This window comes from Danio rerio, chromosome 19, assembly GCF_049306965.1.
Source record: "Danio rerio strain Tuebingen ecotype United States chromosome 19, GRCz12tu, whole genome shotgun sequence".
Taxonomy (NCBI): Eukaryota; Metazoa; Chordata; class Actinopteri; order Cypriniformes; family Danionidae; genus Danio; species Danio rerio.
In genome coordinates, this window is record NC_133194.1 from 3,621,163 (window position 1) to 3,648,814 (window position 27,652).

The following is a 27,652-nucleotide window of genomic DNA, read 5'->3' on the forward strand; positions in this document are numbered from 1 at the left end:
TGATTGGCTGAAGGGAAATACAGTTACATTAGAATGTGTCCTATTTAATAATAGCTTAAACAAATCTAAGCAAAAATTATTTGGACCATGGTTTACAAAAGACACCCATTCATTTATTTTCCTTCCACTTAGTCCTTTTATTTATCAGGGGTCGCCACAGCAGAATGAACCGCCAACTATTCCTGCATATATTTTACACAGGGAATGCTCTTCCAGCTGCAACCTAGTACTGGGAAACACCTATACACACTCATTCACACTCAAACACAACAGCCCTGCTGAAAAATCCAGCTTAAACCAGCCTAGGCTGGTTGGCTGGTTTTAGCTGGTCAACCAGGCTGGTTTTAGAGGGGTTTTGGCCACTTCCAGTCTTAGCTGGTCAGGCTGGAAAATGACCAGCTAAATCCAGCTAATACCAGCTTGACCAGCCTAGCCAGGCTGGAAGCCCAGCCAAAACCAGCTATGTCCAGCTTAAACCAGGCTGGTCAAGCTGGTTTTAGCTGGATTTAGCTGGTCATTTTCCAGCTTGACCAGCTAAGACCAGGCGGGAAATGGCTGGAAACCAGCCTGGAAGTGGCCAAAACCCCTGTAAAACCAGCCTGGTTGACCAGCTAAAACCAGCCAACCAGCTTAGGCTGGTTTAAGCTGGATTTTTTAGCAGGGAGAGAAGACACGATTTAGGCCTATCTATCTGTAGATAGATAGATAGATAGATAGATAGATAGATAGATAGATAGATAGATAGATAGATAGATAGATAGATAGATAATGAAAGAAAAGGCCAACTTTACTCTTAAAACGACTGTTTGTTCAAGCTAATTGTTTAAAATGAGCTGAAACAAGACAATTCTTGAGTTTTTAGGGACAACTTAATTGTTTTATGTTTAATCCACTTAAATTTGTAAAAACTAATGAGTTAACTTAATTCCTTAGGTTGTCTCAACTCAAAACAATTGTGTGGACCCAGCATTTTACTGTATTCACAGTTTCTCTCTATGACACATGTACAGCTTTACTTAAGCAAACAAGACGGGGTTTGTGTTCATTAATTAGCGTGTACATAAATGAAGTTTGGTCACAAAAATGTCACCAAATAATAAATAAAGTCCAGTACACAGTGGGAGGACCAGACCTTGAGAGCGGAAGCGGGTATGAGTGAGATCCGCAGCCGCCACGCGCCCCCTGCAGGACCGGAGGAGCACCGCGTCTCCTCGCGCTCACCGCGGCCGCCATATTACCACACAGCCGGGAGGTAAAACAAACCGCCCTTTATATTCAGACTTTCAGTCATTCTCTGCTCATTTTTATCATATACACAATCCTTAAATCATTTAAAGTACGATGAGGGAGTTTATTTCGCCGTCTGAGCTCTCTTGTGTCTTTAGAAGTGTGTTTAATGGTAGATGATGGAACGTTAGCATGGCTGTGGCTAACGTTATGATATGCTAATGATTTATAAGAAAAACTCGATGAATTGATGCGGTTTTAAGTGTTTAAGGCTTGAAATATGTCGTAGGTTTGCTTGGGTGTAGATTTGATTGTAAAACATAGCTGGTTGAGTCTGTGAAATGAAGAGAGACTGTCAGTTTTGCTCCAAACTGATGCTCCTCATCCTGAACTGAATGAGTGTTAGAGCTCCTTGTCTGATTTCTGCTCTTTATGCTTTTATTTACCTCATTATTTTATTATAGGTTTGTGAATTTTGTTTTATAAAGGCTTAAAATGATCAATTGCCCGTTTTTGGATCCTGTATGAAAAGGCTGCAGGTGGTGTTTGCTGTATTTTTCATTTAGGACTGTCAATTGTTGAAATTGATAATTAAAAGTTCTGCGATTTTTAAACATTTGTGCATTTGGTTTATGTGATGATAGAGATTTATATCTTTGCAAACTAATGTTTTTAAATGTGTTCATTTATTTAAACACCATCCTGAATGAAAAGATGCTGGTTTGATGCTTTAATTCAATGTATAATAACTAAAGTCTAGTGAGTTACTATCTAGGATCTGTTTTCAGGCAGCATGGACTTGTTTAATAATAATTACTAATAATTTATTTTAATTTAATAATTATTAAATTGTTTAATAAACACTTTTGGTTATTTAGAAGAAAAAAAAGTCACTCAATTCTCATAATAATGGTTGTTTTTTACTTTAAGAAATCAAACTGATTTAAGGATGCAGTATTTATTTCAATAGCTTATATTTCTAATTATTTAAAGGATTTTGAAGGCTAGAAATACTTTTTTTTTTTTAAATTTCACCAAGCATACAATAGATAAAGAAAGGTCCAGCTTACTATACACTAAAAATAACATTTGATGTTTGTTTAAACTACTTATTAAATTAGATAAAACAACACAATTCTAATAATAATGGTAGATTTATACTTTAATAAATCAAAACTGATTGAAAGGATGCAGTATTTAGTTCAGGAGTCTATTTTTCTAATGATTTAAAGGATTTCGAAGGCTAGAAATAAGTTTTTTTTTTAATTTCACCAAGCATAAAATCTTTTATTTTTTTAGCAAAGCATAGATGTTCGTCAAAGATCAGAAGTGTTTTTTATCATCAAAAACAAATGTTTTTAAATACATTTATAAGATGTAATTTAAAAACATTTTATATTTTGTAAGATCTAAGTTTATTGTTATATATTTTATGAGTAATTTTCTGATTAAACTTCGCTTTAATTTTTACATCAATCTATCTTTCACACTGGATGACGATGCATTAATATTTCAACATATTTTGACGTTTTATTTTGTCTGAACTTCAGAAGTAAATTGTTTAATTTAGTGTTTTTTTTGTAGAGTTGATCTTACATGTGTTAATTTGGTCAAATTTCAAGCACTGAGATCGTAATAAAAAACTTTATTATTTTGGAGGTTTTAAATGTGATCATGGATAAACAGGAATTTGAATATGCCTGTAATATGATTATCAATCTTCAAAAAGTAATGATTAAGTAAAATAAAAATGCAGTGTTGCAGTTTCTGCAGGCTTGCGATGCTGGTGTTGAAGCAGTTTGCAATCAGTAAACGTTCAATATCAGTTGACCTTTAATTAGGTGTGTGTGGTATTGATAGAAAAGTCTCGATATTTAAATTTCTTGTTTAATAACGATAATTAAACAGTGTTTTGCTGAGTGTTTTTTGCATCTTGGCAGGATTAGACCTGTCATGAATAAATAAAAATGACACCAGGGGTGTTTTCACACCTGACTTGTTGAAGCCTTTGTATTGGAATTTAGTGCATGGTACTGACTATAACACAAACATTTCATAGCCTGATGATATATTTTAAGCATATTATGCAATTTATCTTATAGCATTTGGAACTCAGTGTTTCCTCTAGGATTTTTTTCCAGCTGTGGCAGCAATGTCGTCAGCGCAGTATTAGAAGTCGAGATTACATTTATGTAATAGCCTACAGCATGCGGATTTCTTTGCTTGTGCGTCGATTTCCTCTGCTCGTTCACAAAACTTCTTGCACGCCCTCAAATATACGCCGCTCAAGCGCAGATCTTCTTTTGCGCTCTCAAATAAATGCTGCTGAAGTGCGATTTAGTGCGTTTACGAGTATGTGACCAACATTTATTAGATTTGCTAGGAATATTTATGCATGTTTTCAATACCCACCGAGCGGTATTATACCGTCCTGAAGCAAAGTGAAACGGCTATACATGGTGTTTGCTGGCTTCACGCACCACTCCACTCCACTGTCTGTCAGTCAGTCAGCCAGCCAGCCAGCCAGCCAGCCAGCCAGCCAGTCAGTCAGAACGCAACCTTAAAGGGTTAAACAAATAACACACAGCACTACTATGGTTACAGAAAAGTTTGCGCTGTTCACATTCACTTGCGCTTTAATACGTTTTGGTGCGATTATTATTTTGGCATTATGAATTTTGGCGTGGCGTCCCGCCATAAAAGAATGAATGTAGCGGAAACCATGGAACTTGTAGGCAAATGTTTAAATAATATATAAAATAAATATTTAAGCAGACCTATTATGCGCCTTTATACAAGATGTAAGACAAGTCTCTGATGTTCCGTGTGTGTGTGTGTGTGTGTGTGTGTGAAGTTTCAGCTCAAAATACCACACAAATGTTTTATAACTCTTTGAAGCTGCCCATTTTAGGCTTGGATCCTAATTTTGCCATTTTGGTGACTGGCACTTTTAATGTAAATGAGATGGTGCTCTTTTTAAAAGAGGGCGGAGTTACGCAGGAGATTGAAAACTAATCCTTCTCATTCAGGGCTGTCAGAGCTGGTCACTAATGGGCGGGGCTTTCCCCTTCTGATGACACGTACAAAGGGAGAATGTCAATCAAGTGTTTTTAAGAAGTGTGATAATAAAAAAATAAAGATACTAATTTTTTACCATTAAAGGTTAGTTATATTCACAGACTGTGCTCACAAAACTGTGTTCAACCCCCTTATAAAAGGGATTTTTGCATAATAGGTCTACTTTATTGAAATAGTTCAATAACTGATTACACGTAAAACATAAAAGAAAATGCAAACTGTAAAAATACCTTTTAAGCTTACAACTTTCTCTCACCATACAGATATTCTCTTTTCCTCTCTGCATCACCATTATGAAGTGTAAAATTGCTCCCATCCAAATGATTAAAGTGTATTTTGTGGCACAAAAAAAGCATAAAATGAAACTATTAGCTTTCATAAATTACATAATTTAGTCATTTTGTTAATATTATTTATATCTTAATACTAGTGTTATCAAAAATCTTGATAAATATAGATACAGAAACATTTAAAATGATACAATCTTGCTTTTGGTTAGTATTGAAACCGGCTTTGCTCTCTCACACTCTCTTTTCTCATCAGAAAGGATGTAAATAAGTAATAACAATGTTATAATTTTAACACTTGTTTTGATCAGAAAATAAAATAAGATGAGATTGCAGTAATTTAGTTTTTATATTGCCTTTTGGACTGGTTTAGGGTTGTCACGATGCTGGAGTTTGCTACCAATCAACACTGAAATAAAAAAAAAGTGTATTTCCCACAAATATTTGAGCGGTGTTGAGCTCGTTCTTAAACGGTGCTCGTTTGACGGTTATCAGTTCACCGTACTCAAGGCTGTTTACTGGGTGTAATCACATATACTGTATCACATACACATATGTAATACATATATATATATATATATATATATATATATATATATATATATATATATATATATATATATATATATTCATCAGCGGATCGCTTGTATGTCAGCTTGTAGACAAACCAGCTGATCGATGCGACTTTGAAATGCTTCAGTGTTCCTGTATCTGTGGGTAAACGCAGTAAACAGCAGTGAGTTTGGTGAACTGATGACCTTCATGGCCAATCACAGTCATTTCTGTTGAGCACATGAACACAATGTCAAATCAGCGCTGTTTAAGGGTATGCTCAGCGCTCAAATGTTAGCTGGATGTTTTTTAAAATTTCAGTATCGATTGGTACCTAATTCCAGTACCATGGCAAGCCTAATATGATTTAGTTTGTTTTGTTTTTCCCTTTTTACTTTATTTGCTTACTTTGCTAAATTTGTTCCCCACAGTATCGGAAATCATTATCTTTTTCATGGTATCATTTCTAAGTCAGACATTTCAGTATCGTGATAACACTACATCATGCTAGTGGTTAGCAAATGTTTTAGGTATATGTGACAAAGAAAGTCAAGGTATGTGTTTTCTCTGCAGTTGCAAACCTGTCTTTCCATGCTGATGGTTGAACGATATGAGCTGACTCCCATAATGTAAACAGCTCCACTCTGAACAATAAGATGATCATTTATCTCACTCCATTCAATCCAAACAAGAGACGTTCAGAAAAAAAGCACTGCAGTGTTGCTCTGAGGTGCACAGATGCAAACTCTTTTCATTAGCAAAACAGAAAAGAGATTTAGCGTTATGGGTGTGACATTTACAGTAAATACTCAAAGCATAAATTTGCATAGAAGGTTAATGTTAACAATATATTGAAACTTTTGTCCATATTTTCCAGAACTAGTTATAGGACAATAATCAAAAGGAAAAGAGTTGATTCTCTATAAAGCAAAAATTATTGATTTTGTTCTATTTAATATTCTCACATTTATGAGAAAAAAATGTTGTTATGCATGTGATATCTCTCTGTTACGGATGTGACATGTGAAATTGCCACTTGTGACACTTTGGTAAATCAAATAGAATAGTTTGAAACACTGATGGATGCATTTTTGAGTATTTCTAAAGTACTGTAGAATACTTGCTTACCAAAATACCCCAGAAGAAACGATCCCGTGTTTTGGTGAAAACTTAATTTTGTTCATGCGAAGGTTGACATTTGCACGGAATTGCTCAAATACATAAAGCACACTTGAGATTACTTTCTTGTTTGTGTTTTCTTGTATAAAATCTTGTCATATTTGCACTCAGGCTGTAATTTTTGTGCTTGTGTGATATTCTTGAAGCCTATTGTGTGTTTTTAATCTGAAGCAGTAGTATTTTTGCAATTTCTTTAGCTTTTAGCTTGGGCTGGACCGGTAAATAATATTATATCTACGCAATAAAATTTATGCCGATAACAATAGTAAGCTCACCCAAAGCTGAACATTCTGTCATCATTTACTCATACTTCACTTGTCACTAACCTGTTTGAGTCTGTGTTGAAAACAAAAGAAGTTATTTAAAAAAATGCATCCATTGACTTCTATAGTATTTGTTTTTACTAGGGAAAGTCAATGATTACAGGCTTCTGAAGATCAGGTTTCAACAGTTTTTCCAAATATCTTCTCTTGTGTTCAGCTTAAACAGTAACTTATAGAGGTTTAAAACCAATTAAGAGTGAGTAAATATTAATCTTTGGGTGAACTATCCCTTTAAATAGATTAACACCTTAAAAATGGTGACCTTTTGGGTTGGCGGATGTAGGCATGGGCCTGTATAGGATTTTGACGGCATGATAACCTTGGATATTAATATCACGGTATCACAGTATTGAGATTATTGCTCTAAAATATATGCTTTTTAAATGTCTGGGTAAAAAACCAAAACCCTTTTCCCCTTTTGTATGCAATACAGGGCTCGAAATTAACCTTTTTACATTGCAGCACCGGTGCTCCTAACTTTAAAAATGTAGGCGCATCAGCCAAAATTTAGTCGCACTCATAAGCACCGTAACTACAAGTGTTATACAAACATATATATTGCATTTGAAATCAACTCTAATCAAACTAACAAGCAAAACTATATATATGCAAGTGTGAGGAAAATATTTCTCAACGAAATCCCGATATCACAAGAAAATAGATTTTTTTAACATAACTGAGTGAGCAAAAGGTACACGGAGCGCTCACCGGCCCCGCACGCACTGCTTGACATGGATGAATCTGTTAACGATAAAACTGTGCTGTTCTCACGGGTCGTGTCTAATATTACAATGATGTTTTTGACATATACTCTACCATATTATATGCATACGTCATGTTAATAGCAATACTTTTCATGAGTAGCGATATTAGTTTACTCAGTCCAAGCCCGTTTGCGATGGTGTACGTGGTGTTAAATTTGACATATAGCTGCCACTTGCACGGTGGACAGCATCTGGCGATTATATGAAGGATTAAACAGATGCTTTCGTGCTAGATGTGGCAAACAGTTACCTGAAAATTCCATCCCACAGACTTTTCATAGTGGACTTAAGGCCATTGGAAGTCTTTTATCCACTCTTGGAAAACTGTAAATGGTGGATCAACATTCAGCACATGATCACTAGTAAGATGTGTCATTATTTGTAACTTTAGATGCCATGGTTTCTAAAACAAAATCTGTCAGTGTTATCTTCATTCTCATCTTTAGTCCTTTACAGTTTTTCGCAGTAGTAGCTCTCTCTGTCATCCCAAGCCAGAAGGCACTGAATGAGTGATTGACAGCTGATATTTCAGTGCTAGAGCAGTGGGCCAATAAGAAGAGCGCGAAGGCGGGGCAAGCATTACGGACTTGGCTTTGTTTACTGCAGCAAGTTGATATGACAACTGTTTTAAACGAATCCTGAGTGCTGCGTTTCGCGGTTTAAATGCAGAGATGCATTCTGCGTGAATGTCTCCCAAATCCGCGCATGTGGTGAACATTTTACAGTAAAAACTGGTCACACAACAATTTTTAGCACTCGCACACATGCTCCATAATATATTTTGAGGTCGCATAGGTAAAATTTCGGGCGCATATGCGACCAAAATGGTCGCAATTTCGAGCCCTGCAATTTATTTTATTTTGGGAAACAATTAAAGTATTTTGGAACAGTTAACATGTAAGGCTAAATGATTCAAATGAATAATTGACTTCTGCTGTCTTCATGTGTTTCAAAACCAGATTTTTTACAATTGAAAACGGCATATTTGGAGAGATTTTCTGATGAAGATACTGCTGTCCTAAAAAACTAAAAAAAAAAAATGTAAAAAAAAAAAAAAAAAGAAATTTAGTAATACCTTAGGAATGGTAAAGCAGAAAATGTAGACTTTTTTTAAAACCTTGACTTTTCCAAACTGCGGTAAGGTTATCGTCCCATGCCTATAGGAAATGACAGCATTTTTCCTAATTAATGGTTATGGATGTGTTTTTAAAAGCATCTTCACTTTGTCTGTTCAGTACAAATGTAGCTTTGAGCTAAGCACAAATGTAGCCGGTGGCTTCACACAACAGGTCTGTTCATGCAAAAAAACAAGTGAACATCTGTGCAAATAAGATGCTGACGTCAGATTTGTTGTTTTTGTGCTCTCTCACAGGTGTTTGGATTGTCAACCTCTTCTAAAATCAGCACAAGATTCCCCAAGGCTGCTCACAAGTAAACACTTTAAGGTGAGTCTGGGTTAAATGGCCATCGTGTTCTACCAAACCTCATTTGACACATCAGGGAAACTAAAATGTGTCTGCATATTTGATCCCCGCTCATCTCCAGATTAGATCATGCCATCTTTGTAGTGAATACAGGCTTTGTGAGTCATGTGATATCAGGTTCAGTGTTCTTATGAGGAGGCACGAATTCTTGGAATGATGATCAAGCCAAAATCCCATCTGGCACGAACTAATAACTAATATAAAGTATGGTGTACTCCCATTAGTGTCATTTACTTATGTTGTGTGCGATTCATTATCAAGGTTTGATTTAGTGAGCATTTTTGAATAGGATTGTGACACAATCTTCATGCTTATAACAGGGTTCTTACGGGTTCTGGAAATCCTGGAAAATGCTTGATTTTTAATATAATGTTTTCAAGGTTAGAAAAGTGCTTGGATTTTGGACAAAGTGCTTGAACCTGCTTGAATTTGCAGGGCTTAACATTGTGACTGTTTTGGTTGCATATGTGCACAATTTTGTCTTTCACCTTCAACTACACACCTTCAACTACTATCTACATACATTTAACTGTGATTAATCAATTATAATGTATAGAAATTGGCGAAGCAGTGGCGCAGTAGGTAGTGCTGTCGCCTCACAGCAAGAAGGTCACTGGTTTGAGCCTTGGCTCAGTTGGCGTTTCTGTGTGGAGTTTGCATGTTCTCCCTGCGTCCGCGTGGGTTTCCTCCCGGTGCTCCGGTTTCCCCCACAGTCCAAAGACATGCGGTACAGGTAAATTGGGTAGGCTAAATTGTCCATAGTGTATGAGTGTGTGTGTGAATGTGTGTGTAGATGTTTCCCAGAGATGGGTTGCGGCTGGAAGGGCATCCGCTGCGTAAAAACTTGCTGGATAAGTTGGCGGTTCATTCCGCTGTGGCGACCCCGGTTTAATAAAGGGACTAAGCCGACAAGAAAATGAATGAATGTATAGAAATCTACAAAGAGCACAATGTTGTGTCCTTAAAGGTATAACCAAACCTAAAAATTACTGAGAAGCTGTAAAAATAAATACAGAATGGTTTGGAGCAAGTAAAGTGTAAGTAATGGCAGAATTAAAATTTTCTGTGTGAACTATTCCTTTAAGGCATCTTATGTGTTTTCAACCCTGAAAGAATGCGGTGAGGCTCTTTGGACTGAGCTGGTCGACTCTTCCTCGGTCTACTTGCATCTAGATTAAACTTTCCTCTGTCTGGGCAGAGTTTCAGAGCCTTAATCCAATTTATCAGACAGTCAGGGGTCCGTGTCGTGGCCGGGGGCCTGTAAAGACAAACACCCCAGCTGTAGATTATTTTTTCCTTTCATTTTTTGAGTCCATGTGCAAACAGGCCACAGATTTCAGGCCTCAAGCATTTTATCGATGTTGATCTGATCGATGTGTGTTGGCCTGATAACTCTGTGCCTGTATTGACTGTTGTTTGTGTGTGCTTTCACAGCCCTGACAAGAGCAGCCATACGTCCAGATCATGTCCGGCCCTGTCACGAGTCGATCCCGCGTTTATCCAGACGTCAACACACAGAGACCGCGGGAATACTGGGACTACGAGTCTCACGTCGTAGAGTGGGGGTAAGGGATTTCATTCAGTTTGTGATGAAATTGTGGGTTATGCTTTTGATGTAAATGTGGAGTTAATGTTCTAGGTTTTCTGAAATGATTCCTGTAGTTATGCAGTTTGGGTTGCCTTACAAGATGTCTGGAAGGTCAAAGACCAGAAACATTATGATTACCACAGTAATTGAGAATCTGGGAATGTCATTGTGTTTTTAAATATGTTTTCCAGCCCTGGAAAAGTCAGGAGGCTCTGGAAAAGTCAGGATTTGAATAATGAATATGTGCATTCTACATTAGAAATATTGTACATACATGTAGATAGATCAGCAAGGATGCATAAAAAGTGGTCGAATGTGACTGAAGATATTTAGTTATTTTAAATATTAAATAAAATTATTTAAAAATAATATTAAATATTATTTTTTTTCTTCAAGTGAATACTGTACGTTTGAGTTGTCTATTCATTAGGGTGTCCAGAAAAAACAATGTTTATTGGTTTCCATAGACATGTTAAGCAACACAGCATTGTTTTTCAAAATATGAGCATATTAGAATTGTTTCTGATAACAATATGTGATGCAACAAGCAATTTGGCTGCTTGTCCCAGATGCAACATGGCCAAAACATTCAAATACCAGCCACTGCCCTCCCAGCAAAATGGTAAAGGCTTTTAATATAATTAATACATATGGCCCGTTGCCACAGAGTGGTACGGTATGGTTCGGACCGCTTTTATGGTTGTTTCCACTGTCAAAAGGTACCAAAAAACACACCTTACCGCACCATTGTTTGGGAACTCTTTGCCAACAACAAGTCAAAAGGGTACCTAAAAGCAGAGCTAGGTGCACAGCTAAATGCGATTGGTTTACAGAAAAATGTCACTAGCGCAAGCAGGAGAATAAAAACAAAGGAACCGCCATTTTTAAATACACAGCTGAGACATTACATAGTAATAATATATACATATAAGAACAAGCCATGGTCAACCCTAGCTCAAACAGCCACAAAGCCAAGAAGAACAAAATCTGCCGTGTCCTGTTGTTTTACGAGCCCGTCTAAAAATGCGAGCGGCTTCACTTTCTCCAGAGAGCTCGCGATCGCTCGTGTGCACATCTATATTTGAAATAACAAACTTCTCGAGCTGATCGTGCGAAAAAAAACAAAGGAGAAGCCGGAAAAACAAAGGAGTAAATGATTATTTTTAGCTACCTAAAACATGAACAAACTGCCTTGTTTAACTATAATCATCACCTTTTGGACTATTATGAACTCGGAATGACGGAATTCCTTTCTAACAAGAGGTTACATGTGCTGATGCAGATTAAAGATACATATGAGAGGTTTGCACTCACTGTGGGCTAGATTTTGTGTTGTTTTTGAACCCAAATTTGTCAGTTTAATCATTATTTTTGTGATGTTCTTTCACAAAATATACGTCATCATAAAAGCATCTTTATGTTAATCTTTAAAATAGTGGTATGAATGCATACTGAACTTGGACTAAATGTACCATTGTCCTTTTGTCTGAATCAAACAAACCAAGAAAACTTAACGACAAGCATTAAACAAACCCTGAACCACAAATCAAACTGAGCTAACCTCAGGGCTCTTGAGGCGTTTATTGATGAATAAAACCACAGTAATAGACAGCAGTGGAGTTTGTTTGCTTGGTTTGAAAGCTTTACATAATTAATGCTGAAATATTCAGTGTCTTTTCATTCTGTCAGACTCCCGGGACTATTAGCAGAGAGTTGTGTGAAGTATTTCTCTGCAGGCACACAGTGGTGATGGTTTCATTTGTCCGGAGCTGCATTTTATTTGCACTTGTGATAACAGCTGTCGGTCTTGTCAACAGGAATCAAGATGACTACCAGCTGGTGCGGAAACTCGGCCGAGGAAAGTACAGCGAAGTGTTCGAAGCCATCAACATCACAAACAACGAGAAGGTAGTCGTCAAAATACTGAAGGTGAGCAGTGCTTTGATTTCAGATCCATTTAATGATGTTCTGACCAGCCATTGGTAAAATCGGGACGGGTTCAGTTCATGCCGAGTTCAAACTGCATGATTTTCAAAGTAGTCAAGTCACAGATATTTTCACACTGCATGACTATCTGGGGTCAGTTCTTCATACCTCGTTTATATAATCTAAGATGATTTGACTGATCCTGAATCTTTTAATCTTGATAACTGATCTCTGGCTAATTTGGTTCTTCAAACAAATTCAATAATCAGATTAAAACGTCTAAATTAACGTTTGTATCTGAAAAGTTACTAACAATAAATTTTCACTTTGAACCACCAGGTGGCAGTCTTTGTACTTTTTTTTGAAGTGTAAATTGCATAAGTTTTATTAATATATATTTTTTAACTTAAGATATATATATATATATATATATATATATATATATATATATATATATATATTGATTTATATATTTATTTATATATACATATATACATATATATATATATATATATATATATATTTATTTATTTATTTATATATTTATATATATATATATATATATATATATTTATTTATTTATTTATTTATATATATATATATATATAAGTTAAAAAATACATTTACTGTTTTCCCGAGTGTATATAACTTATATAATTATAATTATATAACTACTACTGTAAGAAAATATTTGTATTACCTTTGCTTGAACTGACCTAATCTAATCCTGTTACTATGAAATGAGCCTGCCCCCGAGCAGGTTTGAGCTACCAGAATTGTTGGTATGACAAGACAACAACTCTTGGATGAGTTTTGAAGAACGAAACGATCCTAGATCGTGTCAAATCGTCAATAACCAAACCCAGCTGAGTAATGCACGTACGAAGAACAGATTCCTGGGCTAGCGTTCAATCACTGCTGTGTTTACAAGGCAAGATTGGTTGGGGACGGGGTTCAACACTGCATGACTTTACAATAGGAAGAATCGCATCAACTTTGTTTTGGTCCACAAACTACGTCCTACAACCAAACACGCATGAGAAGTCACATGAAAACAACGCTTGTTTATCTTTTGTTATTAACTACATAATGAGAAAGAAGCCTTAAGTGGGGTAGAAAATGTACTTATTTTGCTCACCTATCCTTTGAAGGGAATTGGCAATTTCTCCTCAACCTTTTTCTTTTTCAATCTGGTTGTGGTATTGCTCAGATGACACGTCGAACAGACACGGGTGCTCCTGCCAAATTTACACTAGTTTTTCCTTCATTTCTTGGGTCCAAATAGACTAAAACAAAGCCCTTTTAACTTCTCCCCTAACATCCTGTTGTCTTGCTGCTTTCTCATTGGCTGTAGGTAATCGCAGATGTTATTTTCAATCAAAACATTTCGCAAGGCGAGAATTTGAATTGAAGTCCCGATATTAACCATGGCAAATTTCTGATGGGTGTTGGTGAATTGTCTGCAATTTTTCTCAGATCTTGTCTCTGATAGTTCACACTATGAGATTGTTACTGATGACCTTCATGGTCAATCACAGTCATTTCTGTAGAGCAGGAAACACAATGGCCAATCAGAAGTTTAAGAACGCACTTAAAATCTTAGTCTGATTGGCACTGAAATTCCAGTAACATTCAGAGAGTAAATAAATCAATAGGGAATATGCAAAATACTTTTTTTACATTGATGCAAAACCGAAAAAACACAATTAATATTTGAGAGTTGAACAGTAGAGGTACAGCAGTTCAATAGTACTTTTGAGTATTACAGCATCGCTAGTGTGAACGCAGAAGGAAAAGTGCTGAGATGAGCATATACAAGTTGATGTGCATGGACATGAGACATCTATTGTGCAGTTCTGATTCAACGGTTCGTGTACAGTGAAGACCCTCAGACTCGCAGTCCTCTCCAGATTCTGGTTTTCTGAGAGCTTCTGCTGAGATAAGGCTGTTTACGTTATGGAAGGCAGCGGATGGTATCGAAACCAGAAGCTGCTGGCCGGTGTTCAAATGAATGGGCGCCTGGCGAATTCCTGCTCTTAACCAGAGAAAGCTCTAGATTTTATCGATAACACCTGATGCGCTGAGAGCTTCTTTTCAAGCTAAGTGATAAATAGTTTTGAAGATTAGCGCCGTTGTCCTGTAATGTAGCCTGACGTGCATAATGAACTTCCCCTAGCTGGAGACATGAAGGATGAAGCTGGACAGTCTAGACACGCTTGGATCAGATGTCACTGCGTTCAAGACAACATGAAATTCAGCTTGTTTAGGGTTTTTTAATTAGTGACAGTCATGAAGCGCTGATCTAGTGGTTATTGCAGTCTAGCTTGCTGTTTTAGAAAGCTGTTAAGTGCAATATGACCATATCTAACTATCAAATTGGTAATTGTTGTTGTGATAATAATTATAACGACAACAATAATAAAAATATCAATAATAACACTAATTAAAAGATCATTTTCACAACACTTAAAAGACGTTTAGGGTCTGAAGACACCAAGTGATGAAGTGTTTCATGTGTAACTTGTCTCATTCTTCCTGCAAACAAGTCTTAAGGTGGGTTACAGTACGAAGTCATCGCACACATTCTCCATCGGAGACAGGTCAGGATTACAGGCAGGCCAGTCAAATATCTCTATCTTCTTCCTCCGAATGTGTGCAGAACGTGGTTTTGCATTGAAATACTGATTCATCTGACCACAGTACACGTTTCCACTCTGTGGACGTCCATCCCAGATGGCTCTGAGCTCAGAAGTCGACAGCACCTCTGGACACCGTTAACATAGGGCTTCATTTTGGCACCGTACAGTTTTAACTGGAAGCTGTGGATGTGACTACATATTGTAGCAAGCAGCTTAGGCTTGCGCCCTTGTCCTTTACGCACTGAAATTGCTCCAGATTCCTTAAATGTTATGCACTGCTGAAGGTGAAATATCCGAATGTCTTTCTATCTGTCTTTAAGAAACGTTGCTATTAAACATTTCAATAATTTTCCCACATATTTGTTGGCAAACTGGCGATCCTCGTCCCGTCTTTGCTCCCGTAGGACTAGACCTTTCTTGGATGCTGCTTTTGTACCAACACAAAATGACAATCACCTGTTGACATCACCTGTTTCAAATCACATCATTAGCCCCTTTCACACAGTGATACTGGTAAATATCCGGAAAATTTCCGGAACGACTTTACCGGTATATTCAAAAAAGCGCTGTTCACACAGGCGAGGACGTTACGGAAATTTTCCGGAAAAGAGCATTCACACATCCATAAAATACCGGTAAATTCTGACATCATTCACCACAAATGAGCTTTAAACGGCTGTGCTTGTATTTGTAAACATTTGACTAAATTACAAACTCTGTGGATGATCAATATTGTGAACAACTTTCGCAGGATCACTTTCGCATGTCGAGATGTTCATAATATGTGCGTGTGCAGGCGCTCACAGGCTGTTTCACAGGCACACGCAAAGCCTAAAGGTAAACAAACAACGGCTTATCATAAGCATCTCATCGATGATTATTTACACAGTTGGCATAAAGAAGAACATATAAACGTGATCTGACTAATTTCTAGCAGCTAAATGTGTCTGGAAAAATATTCAAAGGCTTTTATGCTCATAAACCGCGCGCATGTAAATGCGTCTGACTGTTGTGATTGGCTAAAGCAGACGTCTCACGTCAGCACGTTCTAGACGTGCACGCGCTTATTACGGCAATCTTCCTTCTGCATTCACACAGCGCAGCATTCCGGCAAATTGCCAGTAATGTTACAACTTCTCTTTCCGGAAAATAGCCAGAACGAATTTACCGGTATTTTCAAAAAGGACCTGTTCACACATACAAGGAAAGGTCTGTATGTGTGAAAGGGGCTATTATTTAACTAATGTACCTGATTACTAGCCCTAAACTGCTCCTGTCACAACTTTTTTGGAAAAGTGATGCAAGAACCAAAATTGGAATGTTTATTTTGTATATTTTGTATAAACAATGCCTAATAAAACCATGAGGAACATATTAAATAATGTTTGTTGTATTGTCTGCAATGAAATACAAGTCAAAGTAAATTTAGAAATCACTACTTTTTTGCGTTTTTTTTTATTTTTTTTTATACCGTGCCAACTTTTTCTGATTTGGGATTGTATAAATATTATCGTTTTTTATTTAATAGCTACATTTAACACATCCATATCCACAATGTTCAACTTTAAAATGCGATTGTACAGTAGTTAAAGGTGTTGCTATCGCATTGTTTACTTTTAATGATTTTGTTCTTTGTTTCCATCTTTGTTTCCAAACACAGCCAGTAAAGAAGAAGAAAATCAAGCGAGAAATCAAAATTTTGGAGAATTTGAGAGGCGGCCCCAACATTATCACACTTCTAGACATTATCAAAGATCCAGTGGTCAGTTGGCTTTCTCTCAGTATAAAACTGCACTTGAAACACAGCATTTGAAATCAACTGTGTGCACATACTTCTTTAAAATAGGTTTCAAATATGTGTCTGACTGAAGTCTTTTATGTTTCTCCCTGAAGTCTCGAACTCCGGCTCTGGTTTTTGAACATGTGAACAACACAGACTTCAAGGTAAATCACTTTAAATCTACCTCAGCTTATTGCATGATGAAATAAAACTCAATTCACTCATGTTGTTGTTCTGTTGTGCAGCAATTGTATCAAACACTATCAGACTACGACATTCGGTTCTACATGTACGAGATCCTAAAGGTAAGTTCTTTCAGATATCATCTTAAATCCATTCACAGAAATTAAACGATTTTTGTTTTTGTTTTTTAAATAAATTTCCAATATTCCAAGTATCTTTCCCACTTTACTAAATTTGAGTCATTGATGCTGACATTTTGGATCCGAGTCAGCCGGTTTTTATTTTGCCACTTTCAGTTGTACAAACGTTACGCACTTTGCCTTTAAGTGCTACTGAAAGATCTTATTGCTTGCATTTTTAGGCCTGTGTACATGCGGTAAAAAGTGCATTTTTGCATGTGATGTCAAGTTAATAAGGGTAAATGCTGGTTTAAATGGCAGTTTCTGAAATGTTTTGAGCCTGTTTACATTCAACAACTTCTAAAGATTGTCGAAAACATGTTCGATTAGTTTGCATTTCTAGAGTAATGAGGGAAAAAAGACCCCCCCCCCTCATTTAGATAACCAGCTAATTAGAAAAGCTCCAAGAAGGAACTGTGCTTTGTTTTCTATAGTGTATATAGAGCAATATCACCCTGCAGCTCAAGACTCACTGAAGCCAAGCAGGGCTGAGCCTGGTCAGTGCCTGGTAGAGATGCGCGGATAGGCTATTATTTTATCCGCAACCGCATCATAAAACTCATCATCCGTCCGCCATCCATCCGCACTAACATTTTTGACCAATTTTTAAAACCGCACCCGCCCGCCATCTGCTGACTGAGCTCCTTATTTGAATGGCTTATTCCTTTTTATTATTAAATGAATGTTTCTTTATTGATTATTAGAAAATAGAGAATGACTTTAATGACATGCAGTTAATCCAAACGTGCAAGTCAAATCCAGCATTAATTGACGCTTGGAAGTGACGCTAAACAATACGAGGACGTGTCTTTTCACTTGATTCGATTCCTCGGTCCTTGAGTTTTTTTTTTTTTGCGTCCTTCCCTCGCATCCTGTAGGGGTGGAAAGACGAGGAAAGAAAGCAAGGGAAGGAAACGAGGATACACAAATAAGAAATGAGAAGCACCCTATAAAGCTCTCAGAATATCAGCAGTGAACTTCGTCTCCAATCGGTGCACAGGGACAAAAATAAATAAATAAATAGCCTAAATGAAACGCACTGTACTGTACAATTTTTTTTATTATAGTAGCCTAATAGAAAACGCATTTTGACACATCATTTCAACATTCAGACGAGAGCGCCTGGCCTATAATGCGCCCTGCTGCACTGAAGGAGCACACGCTCGCAGCACTTGTTGCTGGAATGCATAGAATTCTCTTGGCAAGGTGCTGTAGACGTTGGAATGACTGCCTTGTTTCTCCCAAAAGGAAAGTAGATTTTCCTCTGCTGATCCGTCTATTCTTAATTTTGTAGAGGAAGACTTCTGTACTTCATCCAGAATTAGTGTATCCGATTCCTCCTCTCATTCTGTGAAGTCAGTCCTAGGCTTTTTCGTTGGTGCGCCAGCTATGTGTACAAAAACAGTACAACCGCCCACCACCCGCCCGAATATAATTAAAATATTATTTTTCGTCACGTCATCCGCCCGATCCGCGGTTTATCCGCGGATTCCGTGGCTGTAACCGCCATCCGCGCATCTCTAGTGCCTGGATGGGAGACCACATGGGAAAACTAGCTTGCTGTTGGAAGTGGTGTTAGTGAGGCCAGCAGGGGGCACTCAATCTGTGGTCTAATGCCCCAATATAGTGAAGAGGACACTTTACTGCCAGTAAGCACCATCTTTCAGATGAGATGTTTAACTGAGGTCCTGACTCTCTGTGGTCATTAAAAATCTCATGGCACTGCTCATAAAGATTAGGGGTGTCCTGGCCAAATTCTCTTCATCGGCTCTTACCCATAATGGCCTTGCAATCATCCCAATTACCGAATTGGCTTCATCACTGTCTCTCCACTCTCCCTATAGCTGGTGTGTGGTGAGCAGTCACATCATTCAGGTTGGAGCCGTGGAGCCGCACACTTGTGGTGGTGTGTAGATACCCCCCTCCCCCCCATGATTGTGAAGCTCTTTGGGTGCATGGCCATACACGATGAATGCACTATATAAATACACATAACATAACGTTAATCCTGTCTTTAGATGGAAGACATGTCTTGTGCATGTTATACCTTGAATTGAACATGCTTTCAAACTAGGCGCTTAGTCTAATAAAGCAAATTTCTGAAGCGGTAAGAGAAACATACGTTATGGGGGCCTACAAGGACAAGTATTGAGAACCACTGACCAACATTAACAGCCAGATTATGATGTAGAGCATGACGAAATAAGAGGGAAAAATGACATTTGAACACAAGCTAATACCTAGCAACATCATTAATCATCTCTGATGACTGCTTGTGATTGGATCACTGAAAACGCACCTTAATACCAGGTGAAATGGGGCCTTGGAGTGTTTTTTGAGTTGAGTTGTGTGGGAATTCTGGGAAGTGGCCGTTTGACTGTGGATGGGTTCAGGTGTGTTAATCTGGATCAGGTGAAGCTGCGTCACTGCAGCAGAAAGAGCGTCTGTTCACTGATCTCACCTCTTTACCTTCACCACTCATGCTATACTGCGTTTCCCTCACTTTGTCATTGACTCCCAGTTGTACACTGTAAAATGTTATTTGATATATTGTAATGCAGTTTAGTATGTAATGTATTCCTGAAATTTGTATTTTCAGTATTGTTTTCCACTCTTCTGTGCTATATGATTCATCAAAAATCATTGATATGATTTAATGTCAAGAAAAATGTTGTTGTTCTATAATAAAAACATTGAAAGTTTTCATTCAAATTTAGTTTACATTTTGTTTTCCCAATAACTTTTGAATTTAAATGTATTTTCTTTAAATTTTTAAAGATGTCTTCTAAAGATAACTCTTATTTTTATAAATATATCGGTTTAATAAAACCGATATATAATAATATTTTGTTTAAAAGCTGTCTGTGTAGTGTGTTTTTAAGCGTCTGTGTGTTTCTCTCAGGCGTTGGATTACTGCCACAGTATGGGGATCATGCACAGAGACGTGAAGCCACACAACGTCATGATCGACCATGAACACAGAAAGGTACTGTTCTCCTGCAGTTCACGCCATTACCCTCCTCACATCTGATTGGCTGGACACTCCATGCAATCTTAATTCTAAATCATCGCAATTTGCATGTTTATTGAACTCATGACAATCGCTGTCGTACATTCAAATCAGTCATCATCTGTGGTTAAAACATGTTCAGGGTTTAGTCTTTTCAACGCTGATTTCTATGGTTGTCATCAATCCATTTTTAAAAGCACCTTGATGCTTCAAATGAGAAACTTATGTTTTTTTTTGTCTGTTCAGATGTTTGTTTTTTTGTATTTATTATGTTTGTATTATTCTGAAGTGCTTTGCCCAGAAGATAGCCAATGTTGCTCACATGACGTTAAATAGAAGATGCAATGTGATACATCAAATAGAAAATTTATAATAAAAAATAATAAAAAATATGCATGTATACATACATATTATAATTATAATAATTATTATTATTATTATTATTATTATTATTTCCTTTATTTAGCCAGGAGATCACATTGAGACAGTACTGTCTCTTCTTCCAGTAAGACTTGGTATAAACAGTAAATATAAACAGTACACATATATATTATGTAAATACAAACTTTTATCTTAAACGTGTATCTTAATCGCTTGACAGCCCTCATTTATTTATTTATTATTATTTAAATATTTATTTATTTTTATAAATTTAATTATTTGTTTATTTATTTTACTCATTTGTTTATTTGTTCAATATTTATTTTTACTTATTTGTTTATTTGTTTTTTATTCATTCATTTTATTTATTTTCGTTTGTTTATTTGTTATTTATATAATATATATATATATATATATATATATATATATATATATATATATATATATATATATATATATATATATATATATATATATATATTTGTATTCATTTGTTATTTGGTCATTTATTTTTATTTATATTAATTTGTTTATTTGTTTGTTTATTTATTTTCATTAGTTTATTTGTTTATTTATTTGTATTCATTCGTTATTTGTTTATTTTATTATACATTTGTTTATTTTTGGTTATTTATTTTTATTGATTTGTTTATTTATTTGTTTATTTATTTCTGTTTATTTATTTGTTTATTTTTATTAATTTGTTTATTTATTTATTTGTATTCGTACATTATTTGTTTATTTATTTATTTTTGTTCATTCGTTTATTTATTTTTATTCACTTGTTGTCTATTCAGGATTGATTCTGAGTTTATCCAGGATCATGCAGATCTAGTTATTTTGAGTGAATGAGATTAATAAAAGGCACGTTTTCTGCCTCATCCTGGAAGATGTTGAGTGAGTTGACAAGTGATTCTCTTCTGCTTGTGTGTTTTGTGCTTCAGCTGCGTCTGATAGACTGGGGTTTAGCAGAGTTTTATCACCCCAGTCAGGAGTACAATGTCAGGGTGGCGTCTCGATACTTCAAAGGACCTGAACTGCTGGTGGACTATCAGGTGAGAATCACAGCCATGGGGCAGTGTTTTCTAGATATTTTTAAAGATACTAGTATTCAGCTTAAAATGACATTTAAAGGCTTAAATAGGTTAATTAGGCAAGTTAGGGTAATTAGGCAAGTCATTGTAAAACAAAAGATTCTGTAGACAATCGAAAACAAATTTTTCTTAAAGGGGCTAATAATTTTGACCTTCAAATGGTTTAAAAAATTTTTAAAACTGCCTTCATTCTAGCCGAAATAGACTTTCTCCAGAAGACAAAATATTATAGGAAATACTGTGAAAAATTAATAAACGGGGGTTATCATAATTTGGGAAATTTTTGAAAAAAAAAAAAAAAAAGGATTCACAAAAGGTCTAATAACATTATATATGTATCATGTTTTGAACAGAAGCGACCATTGTGTTTACTGAAGATGAGTGTGGCTTTTGATATTGAGGAAGCCGTGTCTTCATAGCAGTGTAGTGACGTATGACTTCATGTTCTTTGTTTACTGTCATCGATTGAATGAGATTTAACTAGCTTTGTAAAAACCAGCAGAGATGATGGTTCGCTGAAGTGCTGATTGCTCTTGCTCATTTCAGCCAGTTTTACCAGTTCAGTCCTGTTAGGAAATCAATGATGGTAAACATGACGAGTAATAAAAAGCACAAAGTTGATGACAAATGGAAAGCAGTCAGACGTTTGACTAATTTGTTCTTAGTTTTGTTTGATCTCACTCTCTCTCCAAGGGGTTTTAAAAAGTCTTAAAGTACAAATGAGATCAATACTTACCAAATTTATTTTGTTTGGTCACGTTGCTTGTTTTGTGGTGAACAATTCATCTGTGCATGTCATTAAGAAAAAAACAATAGTTTGCCCTTGTAATCTGAAATTAAAATCTGAAAATACACTTCCTGTTTGTTTTGAATTAAATTGGCAGATTAGGTCTGTCTGAGGTATTGGGCGTGGCTAACATACTTAACCACGCCCCTCCAGCTGTCAGTTTTGACAGCAAACAGAAATGGTGAGCTGGAGGAGTCTGTTAGGGTGTAATAACTCTCTTCAAACCCGTTTCCACATCTTTCTGAATGAATTGACTACTTTACTACATCCAACTGCGTCACAATATGAAAAAAAAACAAACAAACAAAAACAGCTTCCGGTTCATGCTGACTTTAACTATCAAAATATAAATTACAGGCCTTTAACAGCATTATATTCACTGAAGTATTAACTTTTAGTTCATAAATCATCAGCCGGGCAACATTGTACATGTGCAGAGAATCTCAGTGTTTGTCAGGATAAATACAAATATAAAGACTCCAAGCAGGAAAAAAAAATGCACAGACAAAGTCTTATTTTGTTTAAATTAATTATACTTATTTTATGTTATTTAGTTCAGAATTAGTTTTAAAACAGAAGCAATTTGACAAAATGTGTTTTATTTTACCAGGTAAAATGTGCAGCATATAATAGAAATAAATAATAGAAGGACACGTGGTCATTTCTAAACTCTCCACTATTTTTGTATATGTATTAAAATAAAATCATATTGAGAGATCAGTCATGCGGATAGTGAGAATCGTTACATTCTTACAAATAAATCTGCACATAAAGAAGCAGTGGAAGATGTAGTTTGCTGTTCTTCTGAAGCTCGTGTTTTTCTTCCTCAGATGTATGACTACAGTTTAGACATGTGGAGTTTAGGCTGCATGTTAGCCAGTATGATCTTCCGGAAAGAGCCTTTTTTCCACGGCCACGACAACTATGATCAGGTGAGACCTACTGCTTTCTGCTCTTTTCACACCTTTACTGCCAGATCATTTTAGAGAAGTGAAAGAATTACATTTCGTACTAATTTTGTACTAATTTTTAAATGCATTAAATGCATGCATTTAATGCATAATTTTTAAATGCATTTTAATTTTCCAAAGTCCCTTGTGCTAACATCAAATAAATATTTTTGTTGCTTGCTTTATGCATTATCAATGAATTGGGACATTTTTTGTGTTGTCACAAAGTTATGGTAGATGGCCAAAAAAATTAGAATGTTGCTTGTAAACAAGTTGCTTTTCGGTACTCAGTTCTTAGGTTTTCTAATTGGTTTTAAATGTTGGATTTTTTAAAAATGTAAAATATATCAATGGCTTTAATAAAATGAAGAAAAATTATGTAATGAAGTTTAACAAATTGTATAAAATGCATCCTCTCTTGTGATGTTATAACATAAAATCAATGAATAAAAGTATATATTGAGTAAAATAAAGAAAATTAACAGTTTTCCTTTATAATTTTGATAATCTACAAAAATGTAAATAAAAATCCAACAGCTATGCCTTGTTTTTTATGCTTTATTAAAAAAAATGTTTTAAACAAACATAAGCCACAACCATCAAGAACAAAGGAAAAAAAATGAGAATACAAAAAACAAACTGTATAGGTACACACTTAGATGCATCAAAAACATATTATAATAATATAAAATACTAAATATTATAAGTACAATAAAATATCAAACATAAGCAATAATAAATCTATTATTTATATTACTCCTGCTGTGTTTTTGAGGATGAGCCTGCAGAAACACGTGTTGGGATGTGCAGATGTGCTTCTGCTGCCCTCTGCTGTTTCTGACCTCTTCTGCCTGTTCATTTCCAGCTTGTACGAATTGCCAAAGTCCTGGGCACAGAGGACCTGTACGACTACATCGACAAATACAACATTGAGCTGGACCCGCGCTTCAATGACATCTTGGGAAGGTGCAGAGATATGAGGGATTATGCTTATTAGGACTGGATGTTCATGCTGTAAAATGCTGTAAGCCTGTAACCATTGACTTCCATAGTATTTGTTTTCCTACAATGGAGGTCAATGGTTACAGGTTTTTTTTTGTTCAATAGAGGAAAAACACCCATAAAGGTTTGTAGCAACTCTGGGGTTGGTAAATACATTTTTTGTGATCAGTTATCCCTTTAAAAAGCAATCAATTTCTGATGCATGTAATCATAATATGAAATATAATGTCAAAGTCAAACACAGTGGCCCCTATTATATATATATATATATATATATATATATATATATATATATATATATATATATATATATATATATATAATTTTTTTTTTTTTTTTTTTTTCATGTTTTAATATCTCAAAAACATCCTTTTCTTTCTTCTTTGTTGATCATATTTCTTTCCTGTTATATTTGGAAAGCTTTTTTTGCTCAAAGTTTACTGCATGCTTTCCTTTGTCTGGATGATAGTTTGTAGTGTTATAGCAAGTAAACATCAGCAGCTTCAAATTAAATATTTTTTACTCCATATTGGCACTTTCTTCTTCTATTATAATCATACTATATGAGTAATTAAAGCCTAATGTATTCAAATATTGTAAATAAAATTTTGATAAAATTTAAATAAATCTTGTTTCTAAAGGCACTTCTTACTAAAATTATGAATTACTTTTTAAATTATTACTATTTTCTTGCCCTGTGTGTATTTCTGCTGAACTGTGCTTTCTTTTCCCTCCAGACATTCCCGGAAGCGGTGGGAGCGGTTTGTGCACAGTGAGAACCAGCATCTGGTGAGCACTGAAGCTCTGGACTTCCTGGATAAACTCCTGCGCTACGACCACCAGGCCCGACTGACTGCCCGCGAGGCCATGGAGCACCCTTACTTCTGTCAGTTTCTGCTCTCTCTGACTGACTGTCTAGATCAACATCAACTTTTGGCATCTGTAACACCGCTTAGCACCTGCAAAAGATTTTCTAAATCAATAAGAGGGTTTTAGGGTCTTAATTTGTTAAGAAAAATCCTTATTTTGTGTTTGACTGTTTTGCTAATCCCATTTTATGTAGCAGTTTAATGTAGTATTCAGAGTTTAATCAAAATGTTTTACAATTATTTATAAAACAAAAATCCAAACGACTTAAGTTTTTATGTCCCTTTAAAGGGATGGTTCACCCCAAAATTAAAATGTACTCACTTTTCACTCTCCGTCAAGTAGTGCCAAATTATTCCGGTTTTATTTCATCTGTTAAATACAAAAGAAGATATTTTGAAGAATGCTGAAAACCTGTAACCATTCACTTCCATTGAGAAAAAACTAATACTATGGAAATCAGTGGTTACAGGTTTTTAGCATTCTTCAAAATATCTCCTTTTATATTCAACAGATTTGGAACAAGACAATGGTAAGTAAATGATGGCAATTTTTGTTTTGGGTGAACCATCACTTTAACTTACCCTCTTCTGAATTTCCCTTTATTTTTTCTGGATAAACTTTTAAGGGAAGCTCTTAATTTTAAGGGTATAAATAAATTATAATAACCAAAAAGCGTCTCTGGTCAAATTGAATTGATTAAATCTATATTATTGATTTTTGTGATTTAAATTTGATACTTCTACATGCCTCAGTTTGATCGATGCGTTCTCGTGTCATTCCAGATCCCATAGTGAAGGACCAGGCGAGGATGGGCTCCACTTCAGGACTGTCCACTGGCTCCACTCCAGTCAGCACGTCCAGTATGATCACAGGTCAGTCCCACTAATCCTGTTCACAGCATTTCTGGAACATATTTTACCCTGATAACAAAGTACATGTTTTTTTGGAGATGTGAATGAAAATATAAGGGATCAAGCTGTGCAGATCTCATAACTGAAATGCTAAAATGCTGTTTAAATGATGTTTTAAATCCTTTTAGAACATGAAACAGTTAATTATTTATTTTAGGTTTGTACCAATATCTAGGGTCATACAGAATCCTCAGACTTTTTTATTGAGAATTTACTGAAATAGTAATATATTAAATAAAAAGAATACATTTTTAATATTTATTATTTGTTTACAATAAAAATCCAATGAGATCCACTCATTTGGTAAACAAACAATAAATCATATGAACATTTTAATGTTACTATTATTATATTACAATAATATTAGTGTAATTGAATTTAAAAACTGGATAAATAAAAATTTGCACACATTTTCACAAGTAAATACATCGACCCGATGGGCTAATAATCTGGATTTCTGCATGCATAGATTCCGTGTGGACCTAGCAATACCTCTGCTGCTTGCTTGATTTTTTTTCAAATATTGTAAAAGCTGATAATATTAACGCAATTAAAAATGTGTCTGTCTCTTTGAATATACTATAAATTGTCATTTAATTCTATGATTTAAAGTTTCATAAATCATTCTAATGTGATGATCTGAAAATCAGGAGTTTTCCTTCTTTATAAATGCATAAATATTTGTAATATTTAATTTTATTATAAATAAAACATTAAAAGTAATATAGTCTTTTTTTGTCAATGTAATCAGTGTAATGCATCTTTGCTACAAAATGTTTAGTTTTTTTTACAAAAACCCAACACTTTGAATGGTAGGTTGTTTGTTCGGATTTTTAAAAAAAACCTTATTATATACCATAAACCAACAAAAAACTGTTTAATTACTACAACACATTTTGTGAAACCTGCAGAAACCCTATGAATTGACATTTCTCTTCTGAACGTGTGTGTGTGTGTGTGTTTGTGTCCAGCAGGAGGCGTCACGTCTCTGTCGTCGTCTCAGCCGATGGCCAACATGGCGGGTTCTCCAGTCATCTCGTCTCCCAGTGCTCTCGCCACACAGGTTCCTGCCGCCGCCGGAGCGCAGCCCTGAACCTCCGTCTCTCTGCCCTGGCCCACAGTACACTAACCAGACACAGAGACTCACTTAGCTTTCTTTCGTTTTTCTCTTTTTTTTCTCTCTTTTCATTTCTTTTTTTCCATACAATAATTATATATTGAAGCTCGGACACACAGCAGACAGTTGTTATGTTGCGTCAGTGTCCGGCAGTCTTTCCTGATGATGATGATGATGATGATGATGGTGTCTATATAGAAGCCAATACAGTGTAGAAATTCTGAAAAATGGATAATAAAATTTATTTTATATGTCCCTACTTTGCTTCCGTTTCTATTTAAATAATACAAACTTTTTTTAGCAAGCCTGAAAATGTTTGTCAAATTGGTTCGCCTACTATT

The 27,652-nt window shown here is 35.6% G+C and overlaps 2 protein-coding genes across 4 annotated transcripts in view; one reads left to right on the forward strand and one right to left on the reverse strand.

The window, feature by feature from the left end:
- Positions 1-27,652, reverse strand: part of si:ch211-133n4.6 — a 127,128-nt gene that overhangs the window by 18,450 nt on the left and 81,026 nt on the right. The gene's annotated exons all lie outside the window — the stretch shown is intronic.
- Positions 1,211-27,571, forward strand: zgc:86598. 2 transcript variants are annotated; one of them, NM_001002164.1, is given in 14 exon segments: positions 1,211-1,252; positions 8,783-8,855; positions 10,329-10,459; positions 12,300-12,411; positions 16,708-16,809; positions 16,941-16,991; positions 17,073-17,132; positions 20,092-20,175; positions 21,525-21,635; positions 23,292-23,393; positions 24,277-24,377; positions 25,151-25,299; positions 26,066-26,155; positions 27,169-27,571. In NM_001002164.1, coding segments are annotated over 12 exon segments (1,182 nt in total). In that variant the 5' UTR covers positions 1,211-1,252; positions 8,783-8,855; positions 10,329-10,358; the 3' UTR covers positions 27,288-27,571.

Coding starts and splice junctions, on each gene's coding strand:
- zgc:86598 (XM_005159328.4), top strand. CDS start 10,359: ATGTCCGGCCCTGTCACGAGTCGATCCCGCGTTTATCCAGACGTCAAC. Junction 17,133..20,091: donor ACATGTACGAGATCCTAAAG/GTAAGTTCTTTC, acceptor TGTTTCTCTCAG/GCGTTGGATTACTGCCACAG. Junction 23,394..24,276: donor GCCACGACAACTATGATCAG/GTGAGACCTACT, acceptor GTTCATTTCCAG/CTTGTACGAATTGCCAAAGT.